Below are 13,229 nucleotides of genomic sequence, written 5' to 3'. Positions count from 1 at the left end.
GTATACTCTTTTACTAGATTAAAATACCCCCATTTATCCGAAATAGTTAGATCTTTAAGTGCTTAGTATGTTAGCATTTGATTATCACATTAAAAAAAGTTATTTCCATTGGCTAAAACTTAAAAGAGAACCCATTATAATATATTTATGATAATATATTTCCATTGCATTATATTGCATTATATTTGTTTGATTTAGATCAGACACGTCCATCAGATGATGACGACTTCATCTCATTCAAATGATAAACTAGAGAACATAATACATGCATGTTGAATACCTTCACACAAGTGATCAAATCAAGCCTAGCCTCTATGAACTTTATTTGTCCATAGTTTCTTCAGTCTGGATATATGGTGACTAAGGTTGCTTCAATCCATTATATGAGCCCTTATTCCATAGATCTAGGACTAATATATTTGTAAGAGTTTTAAAATGCTTCAAAAGCTGAGAAGCTGAAAAAACCCTAAAGTACTTGAGAGAATGAATCTCTCTGTGCAACTTATTAAGCATATTTTAATAGTGGAGAAAATTAGTAAACTAAAAAAGCCCCAACAGTTTTAAGAAGGTTAGGCTATAGCCGCTGTCCTAGTACAGAAATAGGGCAGAGCAATCATTGTTGTGCTGGGTGGAAGACAATAAGAAAATCTAAGTTTTGCAACACATAATTAGAGTCCGACGTATTTGCAGTGAGATAGACCAGGTCACCCCATCAGGGGAATGTGCTCCCAAGGCTTTACCACCACAAAAAAAAAAAAAGAAGAAAGAAGACAGAAAAAAAGAAAAGAAAAGAAAAAAGCTCCCATCACCCAACCCCTGAGTCCCCTGTATTTATGGTGGTAAAGCCGACGGGTAGCTGATCTGGGCTCCCCGATGATCAGCTCCACCGAGAGAGCTAACTATTTGTGAAGACAGCTTAACCAAAAATGTGATAGAGACCACGAAATCCAAATTTAACAAAGAGGCTGACGCATTAATTGTGCTAGTACTACATAGAAGAAGGAAACAATGACCAGATATTGCTGGTTATTGATCATCAAAACTGCAAGTATTTAGTTCCTGCTAGTAACTATATGGTAAAAAATTAGTTTACACAGTCCCAAAATAATTTTCCCAGACAAGCTTTGCATGCAAAAGAAAGAAGGGTTAAAAGAAACAGGTGTACAAGCACACCCTACCCAAATTAAAGAGGTCAAAATTCACGTCCAATGAATTTGGCATTCCAGAGTTTGGTGGCTGCAGGCCCCCCCTTTTTCTCGTAAATTCTTCTCTTATCTTGGGCAGGAATTTCCAGCAGGCCTCCCAGGTCTAACAAGAAATTAGTTTTCAACCTCCATAAGAATCCATTTTCTACATCTTCCACTCAGCATATGCATGGCATAGGTCATTCATGTGTTGTCTGCACAGATACAGGTTCCAGATTTATTTGAAAAGAGAAATTAGTAGAAATAGTCGATGCATAAACAAAAGTATTCTTCTAAAGAATAAGCCAGCCATCAACAAACACCTTGTACCCGTAGTTAATATATGCTTCCAACTGTCCAGTTGCTGCCAGTATGAGACCTATAATTGAAACCCGTAGTTAGTTGGCAGGAACTGAGATATTTAGCCACAGCACCTACAACTTTTAATAGGATAACTGAAATTCACTCTAAACATCTGGAGTAGAAGATTTGCATGAGAAGCTACTAACAAGGGTAAAACTTCGAACAGACCTTATAATGTTAGCTAATCAAGGAAAAGCAAACATCCGTGACATGACAGTAGTCAGATAGGATCTAAATTTTCTCCACTGTTCAACATGTACAGTGTCATCACAAAAAGATCGTACCAACACATGAGAAGGTATTTTATTTAGCCTATGAAATTCGACACTAGCTAATCTAGATACTGCACTACCGATCCAACAGTCAAAATTGTTACATTGCCATTCTATCTGGAATAATGAAAAAGGATCACTTTGCTATGTTCAGCAAAGCTGGGCCCCCACTCAAAACATAATTAAAAAGAATAGGCATCGTAAAAAGTCAAGTGCTAGAAAGTGTTGGTAGTGGATACGTCATGTAACTACTCTACTAATTAGAAGTTCCAGAACGTCATTAAATGATACCTATAAATGGAGCAGAAGGCCGTCCAGGCCGTGACTTGAATTCTGGATGAAACTGTACTCCAACATAGAATGGATGACTTGGAAGCTCCAAAATCTGCAGAAAAATGTAACAACAAAACTTTTACATTTCTACGGTGTCATGAATATCTAACTCTTGAAGTTTGCCAGATAAGAATGCCTACCTCCATTCTCTTTCCACTTTCATCTTTTCCTACAAATTTTAGGCCAGCTTCTTCTAGCTTGTCAATGACATCAGGGTTTACCTACATCACATGTAAATGAATATCCTCATATGTATGACTGACTCCATCCACATTATGTCTTCTAAATATCATTCCACTCAGTCAAGCTTCAAGACTAACCTCATATCTATGCCGATGACGCTCGTCCACATGTTCAGAATTATGGTACCTATATAAGTCAAATAATAAAGAAAGTGAACAGGAAAGAACCCATTTGGCGTAACATGCAAATTGGAGGATCTCAAGCAATTATTCTCCAAGAAAAAACATTAAACAAGAGGAACTTCGAGGGATAATTGTATAGATTAGAGTCCAACATCGTGATAACATGTAGCACATATGTCAATGGAACTTGGCCTTAGACAACATCCACAAGTTCACACAAAACATTCCAGTATAAAAGTTGAATCATCTGATTTAGATAATTCAACTATTCTTGAAAAAAAAATAACAATAATAATAATAATAACACACACACACACACTAATTGCACGAGGCTCCAGACCTAGCAGGGTCCTAGTAGGGTCATAATTTATGCAGCCTTACCCTGCTTCTACAGACAGGATGCTTCTACACTCAAACCTATGACCAGTTGGCCATAATGGAGCAACCTTCCCATTGCACCAAGGCCCGCCATAGAGATGATTCAACTATTCTAATCCATATGTATATTCCGAGCAATCACCATCTGTTTGTTCTAACAAATAATGACTATGGCAATAAAAAGCCACAGGCAGACAAATTCCAGTAAACAGGGAATTGCATGGACAATTTATGAAATTCTACAGTAATCATGTACCCTACATGCATTGATATAATAGCCTTAACCGAGCTTGTGCATTTGACTAAAATTAGGAGATACCGTTTTCCTGTTTTGGTGAGTGGGGTCTTACTGAGCAATTCTAAAGAACTGGAAAACATAAGAGTGATCAAATATGTTCCATACAGCGTAGAAGAAATACAATCGGGGGTGTGAAAGAATGTTCTTCGAGATCCTAGTCTCATTGTACTTCCCATATGTGTCCTCGAGCCCTGCATGGGGAGTTGAAATGCCAAAAAGAAACATATTTAGATAATTTGAACTATAGAAAACCACCCCTAAAAGCAGCAAAAAGAAGATGAATGGTGTCTACTCATTTCAGACCTCCGGCATGAAAATTACAACAGGATAAGGTGTTCTCTCATCAAACTCTGTGCTGTTTGCATCGCTCCAGTGCAAAACCTGACCACATCCGATGCCCAAGGAAGAAGGTACAAATAAGAAAAGGAGAGAAACAAGTATTATGGAGAATGCAAAGGAGCAGCAAATAATGCCATAATTTCCGTAAGGTTGAAGAATACGAACAGATCTAGAAAATTCAATGACAGAAATCTGCATTCCCAAGCAAATCCCAAGATAGGGAACACGATTCTCTCTTGCATATTTTGCAGCCAGTATCATTCCTTTGATTCCACGGTCTCCAAACCCACCAGGAACCAACACACATGCAGCGTTCTGCAAATTTGGATCATTTCAATAACAGTTTTACATAGAATAGACTTTTGTTCTTTGTGAAAAATGTCACCTATACCAATTCACCCAGGAAAAAAAAAGTAAATAAATATTATAGCATATGCTAACTTATATATTCAATAAACAAACAACCATACACCCATGTAAGAATTAAATTAAATCAACAGGGTAAGCTTTTCTCAGGTCAAGTGGGGTGAAGAATTCTGGGTTAAGGGGTTTAACTGATGGCCCAATTCTTAATTTGGTCAACATCATTGGATCACATCCTTAAAGTTCATAGAATCCTATCCTGCTTTCATTTCACTAGTGAATCACCTCCTGATCCATCACCCAATTACTTGTGAAGTACATCGCATAGCACACTATGGAGCATAGTTGTCACTGTGCCTAAGTGACCTGAGGAGTTGGAGGGGGAAAATGCATAGCAAAACCACCCAGCAACCCCTGCAAAAGCAATACCTTAAAAACTATGCTGTGGAGTTCAGGTACCTAGTGGGCAGTCAAAAAGAAATCCTTATACTATTGGCTCAAGGAAATCTGAGGGTTGAAAACTAGAGCAACTAAACTATGGGAGAATTGCTAGCTTCTTTGTGCTGGATACAAAGTGAAAAGAAGCACTTCATCCAGAAACTTGACATCAGGATATAGAGTTGCAATGAATAGGACTGTTTCGGGGGGCTCCTACACAGTATAATAACTTTCTGAATGAAATTTAATTCAAATTACCAAGGAAAGACAAAAGAATATAAAGCAAAACCCCCACCCACTTCCCCCAAAAGGTAAGGTAAACTAGATGAAAGTAATCCACTTGACCAGCCTATAAAAGCTACAGCCATAATAAACAACACTCTCGCTCTGGATGCTAGGTGAATACTCAATGAAAAGAAAGTGCAATTACCCTCTGTTTGGAACCCATCCTCACCCACTAACCTTAAATTGCTAACCCACCAAGCATCAGAATATACTGGATCAATAAAATACAAGAAATTCATATATCCGCATAATTTTGCCAATAAAATCTCTTAACAAACATGTTTAAATAGATGAGCCTCACTAAAACCATCCTACATGGCATAACCATTAATTAGCACCACTAGGGATTTTTTCAGTGGAATCCACATTTTCTTAATCCTTTCATCCCAAACTTATGTAACTGATCTGGCCTATTTTTCTGAAACCTAAACATTCAATACCACAGTAAGAGATTCTTTCAATACTGGTTTCATTTGGTATTTTCAAAAGTCAACTCCCAAACCCAAACTTTTGAAATAGTAGTTTCTTCCAGTTTGCATCATCAAGATCCATTTACGTTGTTAAAAACAGAAACATACCTACACACCACACCATCCATCACAAAGAAAAATGGTTTATATAATACAGGAAACCTCCAGTTTCTTTAAAAAGTAAATGTTCAAACTCAAATTTAAAGCATACCTTTAGAGTCTCCCATGCGGCAGCATGAGCTTCTGGTGTCTGTATAAGGAAACCAGAGCTTCAGATAAAACATCATATTCGGAAGAAATATAAAAATATACCAGTGACTTGTGCCCAATACCAATTTTGCACTTTCATCTTCAAGGTCAGAAGCTGCAATCCAATCAACCGATGGCTTCAAAGAACATGAAATACAGGCATGCAGGAGAGCCTGCAACATAAAATTGAAGGAAAATTACGGTTCAATGGGTTAGTCCTTCCACCTAGCCCCCCCCCCCTTTTCTTTTTTTTTTTCTCTGCCAAACCATTTAAACCAGTAACTTATCCCAAATCCACAATTTAGGAAAGGCTACACATAAAATTGTCTGAAATAATGCAGCAAAAGGGTAAATTTGAACAAGTTATGTAGACAATCCTCTTAAACCATACTAATCATACTTATCACTGATCCCAGAAAGAGTCTGGTTAAAAATAACCCCAAATGGACCAGAGATGATCTGTTCCAAGATTAACCATCTGTAACATGGAGAAACTTAACAAGATATGACCACTAAAAAACAGGAGTGCATCTATAAAATATTCCATCTGTAATTCTCTAACCACTACAACTCCTAAAGACAAATCTGCAATGAATACACAGACATGTATTTACTGGACATTCAATTCCCAAAAGTTGATTGGACAAAAATACAACAGAATTAATATCTAAACATGCAGTCCTCTCAAATGACATCCCTATTCTACACTCTATCCTCTCTCAAGCAATAAGGAAGGGTTAAGGTCATTAATTTTCTGCAGAAAAAGAGAAGGTTAGGACCCTTAACTTACCTTCACAACAGACAAATATGAATCTGTAAGCCCAACATATTTGCCAACCATTGCAATTCTTACCTGCACCAATAAATTCATATATCATTAAGAAGATGAAGACAGTGCTCAAAATGAGAAGAATGAAAGCAGACGATACTAACAGAGTTTGTGAGATTATCAAATGTCTCTGCTCTCTTTGTCCACTCTTGTAGATTAGGTTCTGTAGCAATGCTGCAAGGAGAAATTTCATAGAAGTAAGATAGCAAAACAAGCACATGCATCATGTTGTTTGCATGACAAAAGGGTGCTTGCCAATTAGAAAGCCTTGATTCAACTGATTTATCTGTAGTTGGGAATCACAGGTTTGTAAAGATTATAATCACATGATAACCTCAACTGATTGTTCAGCAAGGAATTTGCTGGGTTTTAATTTCAACGTTTAAGCTTCTAAACTAGAGAACTAGAATAGAGATTCTGCTCACCTAAGACAATTCAGCTGTTTAAGAATGGCATTGTGAGCATTTTGGTTCTGAAATAAGAGAAAAGTCAAAAATTCAAAGAAATAGCATTTAGATTTGTTGAATAAATGAGGAATTGAATAAAGTTTCGGGAGGTCAAAAGTATTGTGATCGAACAAACCTGAAGTAATAAAGGAACATGCCAGATGTTTGGAACATCATGAATACTGAGAATATTTGCAGCCTTAAAAAAACATAAAAGAGAATTTTTATAAAAGATATTCTAGTAAGAATGAAATTTCATATCTCATGATTCTAACTTCTGCGTTAACCACTCACCGAGACATGGCAAAATTGTGAAAGTTTGTCCTTTGTATTTTCCAATAAAGGCTGCAAAATAACCAGAAAGATAATCCTGTAGTTCTGGACATCTGAGGAAAAGTAGTAATGGGAAATGAATGGATCAATGTAGGATGCCACGAAATATTCATTTATCATTCTGAAAACTACGAAAATGCTTTCACAAAAACAGCTAAAATAAGTCCATTTATAGACATGGTCATTAAATCAATGGGTGGATTGAAATACTAGGATTATGTTAACAGGTGCAAGTGGCATCAGATGCTGCTACATGATGTTTTTCCATAAGTTGCAGTCACATTATATTCCTCAGTGTACTAGAATCATCTGATTCCTGGAAAAGCAATCATGTTTGCACAAAGTGGATCAACGATTTAAGCATTCTAAACCAATGGAATTAACTAGGTCTCACCAAAGATGCTAGGCACACGTAGATCTATTGTAAACCATTTGAATTCGATCGATTGCATGCTTATACGTAGATTAATGAGAAAGTACCTGGGCTGATCGACATGCCAACAGGTGAGGAGTCAAGCCTAATGCCCTCAACTCTCGTACACTATGCTGTGTTGGCTTTGTTTTCTGCAAATTAGAAACAGACATGAGACCATTGCATCTAGGAAAAAGGAGAGCTTACAAACTAGCCTGATGAATGGATATCCACAGTGAACACACATTCAAAAAGAATTTGTCTCAAATTTCATTAATTAAAGGTGATAGGTATGGAGAATTACTTGCTCACCAACTACACCCAAAACTGGTACAAGGCTCACATGAATGAGACAGAAGTTGTCTTGCCCTGCATGAAGTCAAAACTAAGATGAGAATGCATCACACTGTAGCAAAATTATCAAAAAGACTACACTCCTCACAACCTTGTATAGTCCAAATGTCCAGTACCCAGGTCTTGACAAATGAGTGTTGGCCAAAAGGCCTAAGACAAGTGGTTTCAGTGCTTGGGCCAAAGAATCATAAGCAAACATGTATCATTAATTTGGAAATTGATCAGACTAGTAGAAGGCAAAGGCTGATCTTTATCATCTTTTATCCATTACCTGAATAGTGCAAAATAATAAAACAAAATACCAAATAACCAAATTGTAAGAGTCCAAGGATGGTCCACAATGTACAAGCCTTGCTCCTTCTCAGAGAGCCTGTTTTCCAAGTACTCAGTAACTCTTAAATATAAAAAAAAGGTCCTCATGTTAATTTTCATGCCACATAATCAGAACACAGGGAAGAAATGGTGAGAGATTGATATATCTTCAATGGTTTTAACTAACAACCAAATTAATAGTTTATTTAATTGAATTCTTTTATGAGGGTTATGTAAGGGCTTGAAGGAAAGGAAAACAAAAGCCAGACCCACTGAGAAAGACAGCTGTCGCAGAGCCTCAATAAATGGCATTGATTCGATATCACCTGATCCAAACAAGAACAAGGCTGTTAATTATAACACACTATTTAGATGACAAAAAAGAAGGATGTAGTACACTAGAACAGATAACAGCTCTTTGTGCTCAGTAAATTTACCCACAGTCCCTCCCAACTCTATTACACAGACATCTGCTGGGCCCTCTTTTCCATCAACAGGGATGGCAGATACTGATTCAATCCAGTTCTTAATGGCATCTGTGATATGAGGAACCACCTGTGGTACATTTTACTACAACAGTTATAAAACTACCCTTGGGCTGCTGCAGTCAGCTGCAGATCTTTGAGCAATAGTACAGTAGATAACATCCTAAAAAACAAACCTGAACAGTTTTCCCTAGATAATCACCTTTTCGCTCCTTTTGAAGGACGGACTGGAACCATGGGGAGAGGAAGAAAATAGAATAGATTATACAGAGAGAATTAACAGAAGAACTAAAGTTAGCATAGGAAAGTAAAATAAAAAATCACATGGAATAAATTTTAAAACCTGATAAATTTTTCCCGTGGTGATATTGTTGTCTCTTGTAAGAGTCACATCTAAGAAGCGCTCATAATTTCCAAGATCCAGATCAACCTTTGCAAAAAAGCACAACAGACATGTTAATGTAGGAACATTCCATTCTCAATGGAGAACTTGGTCTTGCAATGTTTCAGCAAATAAACTTGCCAAAGAGGATTAAGACAACAAGAACTACCCCAGCCCAGTATGGTAAATACATGGCTACAACTTCCAAGAAACAGTTGGCATCACAAATGAAATGATATGTTCTAATTATTTGCAGGTTTTTCTTCCCCCTAAATAATTCCCCTTCTTCAATGTGGAAAAATCATTTTTCATCCCAAAGATAATGAATGGCTAAGATTATTCGAATTTTAATGGTGAACTTGATCAATGGACCATGAATGTGATCCACATGATTACCCCAACACACTTGCCTGGTTCTTGCTTAAACAGGAACATGAATTGTAAAAGAGCTAAAGAGAACAACAATTATAATCAAATGAAGAAGCCAGAGGCCAATTAGGTTGGGAGTGGCAGATGATCCTACTGTGGACCCCACCAGCGTAATGGTTCTGTATGCACTGCCTTAGACTAGCTGAAGATTAGACCGGGCAAGGATGATCAAAGAACCAAAGTTAAAAATCGGAGGAAGTTTACACAAAAAGCAGAAAGAAGAAAAGGTGAGCGAGGAAAAAGATGACAACCAAGAACGGAAGCAAACAACAAAAAAAGTTATGCACTACACTAACTACAGTCGCAATATACATAATCTGACATACAAACAAAACAATGAGAAAAAGTCGCACTACACTCAACTTTATTTGAAGATTGTTTAAGCTTTAAAGAGCAAGATAGAAAGAAAGATAGATTTTCCAGGTTTTGTTCCTTGACTTTGAAAAACGTAAAATATACAGAAGAAAAAAGCAAACCTCTCCACCATCATCAAGTACAAACACCTCTCCATGTTCAAAAGGGGACATAGTACCGGCATCTGTATTCAAGTAAGGGTCTGCACTTCCAAAATAAACATCAAAAAGTAAGTGACAAACAAATATCATCAATTAATCAGAGGAAGAGGGGAAAAAACAACATCAAACCCACAATATTATAAAGGAAAGATGATCAAGAAAACAAACTACATGGAATAATGGGAAAACCGAAAATCAGAAATAAACATTTTGATGAACACTTTTTCTTAGACAATAGAATATTGAACATCAAAAGGTAGGACAAACATTTGCGCCAAACAAACTGAAAGAACTAATATCATAAGAATAATGGATTAAGTAAAAACTCCAGAATCTTGCAGTCGAGCTAAAATCCAAACATCGGAAAAGGACACTGAAAACATTTTAAACTAGAATGAACATGCAATAAAACCAAAGAAAAGGGTAAGAACCAATAGAAAAGGGGGCTGAAGAAGAAGAAGAAGAAGAAGAAAGCGAACCGATCTTGATGGAGGTGACACGCAGACCACAGGCTTTGAGGACGACACCTATGCTGCTCGCAGTGACTCCTTTGCCAAGACCACTGACCACACCTCCGGTAACCAGAACGTACTTCATTCTCTCTTTCTCGTTATCAGACTATCTCAGTAACTCGAGTATCTCTCTCACTGCCACTTCTAGAAATCTATTTGCAAATCGCTTAATGTGCACGACAAACGTACTCCAACTGTTTACAATAATGCCTGAGCTGGGAAACGGAGAAGGCGCCGCCCCCTCGGTTGGCGATATTTGGAGTTGTAATGAACGAATGACGACATCAACAAGGCACTAAACCGCGGGGTTTAGCCCTGGGGCTGCTAAGTCCAGCGTCTAACGTCACTATATCCCGGTTTACACGCGGTAAACGGCGTGGGGCTCGTGTAACCGACACCTTAAGTCCTTAACCCTACCCCAACCATACCCAGCCATACAACTAGGCAAGTTGAAGGTTACACGTCAGCACAAAACGGAGAAAAGGGAAATCCACTAGACGATGTATTTGCATGGTCCACTATTTTCTTTATAGGGGCTTTTCGGTAAATTTCTCTTTTAGGGATTCCTAATTTCCCATTTCCCAATTTGGGTTAAAGACATTTCAAACTTTTACGAGAAAAAAACAATACTGTGTTAAAAGTGTGTTACCAAAAATCAAACAATTCATGTGGAAGGCGCTCGCTAGCAGGGCAAGAGCTCCCAACGGTGGAGAATTTGAGCAAGGGGAGAGTGCCTGTGGATCCGTTGTGCAAAAGATGTGGAGAGGGCGAAGATTCCATTGACCATCTGTTGTTCTCTATGAGCACTCCGGGGTTGTTTGGTTTGGGTGTGGATTGGCCTCAATCATCCTGTTCGATTCAAATCCCAAGTTGATTGCATTGCTGAACAGGTAGAAGAAAACATTCAATTTCAGGACGGAAGGTCCAACTGGAGTCCTTTAGCTTATTGATTTGGCTGGTGAGAAATGCCCTAATCTTTAAAAGAGAGAATTGGGACCCAAGAAAAATCATTCAACAGACTATTAGAACTCACTTGGAATTCATCTCATCCCTTAGTGCTCCGGCTAGATCTGAAACCTCAGAAGTGAAGGTGCCCTGGTCGCCTCCACAGATGGACTTCGTCAAATTGAACTAAAATCTCTCCTTCCATGGAAAAACTCAGGCTTTAGGACTCAGTTTTGTGCTTCGTGACCACAGTGGATTTCCTCTTTTGGCAGGGTCTATCCCTTCCATTTCTCCGTCGGTCCGTTTTAGGGAAGCAATGGCCTTCAAAGCGTTAAGCGGGTGTCAGACTCAACTGCGTTGGTGGAATTACTCAATCACCCCTTTTTGTCGGAGTGCGGATCAGCGACCCGTCGGGTGAGCATTCAGTGCTGTCCGACAGCTTTACCACCATAAATACAGGGAGTGATGGGTTTTTTTTGTTTTTTTATTATTTTTATATATGTGGGTCTCATAGGATTTGTGATGGTAAAGCCGTTGCTAAGCCCTTGCTCCCCTAACGGTGTGATGATCCGGATTCTTTTTGTGATGCTCCTAAATGTTGCTCCAATGGTAGGGGATATTAAGGATTCGTTTGGGTTGTATTGTGAATCGGACATTTCACCTTGTTCTCAGGTCTGTGAACCATGTAGCGGATAGTCTACTTAGGAGGGCCTAGTCTCTAGCAAGTAAAACAAGTAAAACAGTTGGTCAAAGTCTGATCTTTGGCTTCTAGACATTTGTTACCAAAGTGCCCTGTGTTTTTCTTACCCTTTCAATGAATTGGAATTCTCACATCATCGTCGGGGTAAATAGTATATTTACAATGAAGTAAAAATAATTACGAATTATTATAATCAAATGACAAATCTATGTCAATATTAAATCAGAAAACAAGATATGTGATGCATAATTTTATGTATTCTTTAAAACTTTTATATACATTTATGATATCTAAAAATAATATTTTTTTTTTTGGTAAAAAGAGTTTCATTCAGAAGAAGGCCAAGCAAACAGCACAGAAGGTTGGACATGATACACCCCAGCTTCTGGAGAGGAAACGGGCCAGTAGGTCCTGCTTGGGACAACCAAGGCCCTCCGGGTTAGAGAGTGGGCACATTCATTCCCCTCTCTAGGAATAAAAACAAATGAACACAAGTTTAACATAGCTTTGAGATCTAGCACATCATTGAAAGCTATTGAGGCCTCCAACGGAGGGCGAGGGTTAGGCTTCAGGAGCTCTTGTTGGAGTCCCAAACAATCTGTAAAAACCTTGACAACATCAAAACCATGCTCTTTACCCACTACAAGCCTTCCCTGAGAGCCAAAACTCTCATGCGAATACTGAAAGCAACACCATTGGTATAGAGCATGCTACAATAATCTCACCAAGATGCCATAATGCGAAACCAATACCACCTTCACTTGTCTCTAGATTTAGAGATGCATCACAATACAACATACACTCCTCCCCTACCTGATCCGGCAAGGGGAACTGATTACGGACCTCCATTCCAACTGTACCACGTTCACTCATGCAAGACCAGAACTCCCGAAATGCTGCTTCACCCCTCTGTGCCACCTCAAGTGAGGTTCTCTTAACACCTTTAAATTGAACTTCATTCCTATAAAGCCATAAATGCCAACAGATAAAGGAGATCTGACATAGGAGCTCATTACTTTGCATTTTGGAGGAGAAGTTAAATGATTCCCAAGCTTCAAGTATTCCAGGAAGAGAGAGCTCAGTCACATTTAGAACAAGGAACTCCAACCCACTACAGAACCATACCACTCTGGAAAAATGACACTGCAAAAGAATATGGCTGCTTGATTCTTCTAACAAACCACACCAATTACAAAGAGGATCCACCCTAATCTGGCTTTTCCTTAGGTTATCTGCTA

At 38.3% G+C, this 13,229-nt stretch overlaps 1 protein-coding gene across 1 annotated transcript; it reads right to left on the bottom strand.

Annotated features, from left to right (window-relative positions):
- Positions 1 to 974: 974 nt before the first annotated feature.
- Positions 975 to 11,641, bottom strand: LOC149010636 (uncharacterized). Its single transcript, XM_089161351.1, has 23 exons — positions 10,314 to 11,641; positions 9,796 to 9,875; positions 8,852 to 8,938; positions 8,685 to 8,735; positions 8,461 to 8,578; positions 8,293 to 8,349; positions 7,662 to 7,726; positions 7,426 to 7,509; positions 6,907 to 6,957; positions 6,749 to 6,811; positions 6,592 to 6,638; positions 6,271 to 6,340; positions 6,128 to 6,190; positions 5,421 to 5,510; positions 5,300 to 5,338; positions 3,698 to 3,847; positions 3,497 to 3,574; positions 3,299 to 3,384; positions 2,473 to 2,521; positions 2,293 to 2,373; positions 2,111 to 2,204; positions 1,515 to 1,563; positions 975 to 1,399 (listed from the first exon to the last, which is right to left on the bottom strand). The coding sequence occupies exons 1-23, from the start codon at positions 10,429 to 10,431 to the stop codon at positions 1,351 to 1,353; spliced, it is 1,719 nt and encodes a 572-aa protein (XP_089017477.1). The 5' UTR covers positions 10,432 to 11,641; the 3' UTR covers positions 975 to 1,350.
- Between the last annotated feature and the right edge of the window lie 1,588 nt (positions 11,642 to 13,229).

This window comes from Hakea prostrata, chromosome 7 (assembly GCF_041222555.1).
Source record: "Hakea prostrata isolate BN-2017 chromosome 7, UWA_Hpros_2, whole genome shotgun sequence".
NCBI lineage: Eukaryota > Viridiplantae > Streptophyta > Magnoliopsida > Proteales > Proteaceae > Hakea > Hakea prostrata.
Note: the sequence above shows the minus strand (reverse complement) of the source record. Positions and strands in the feature narration are given on the sequence as shown.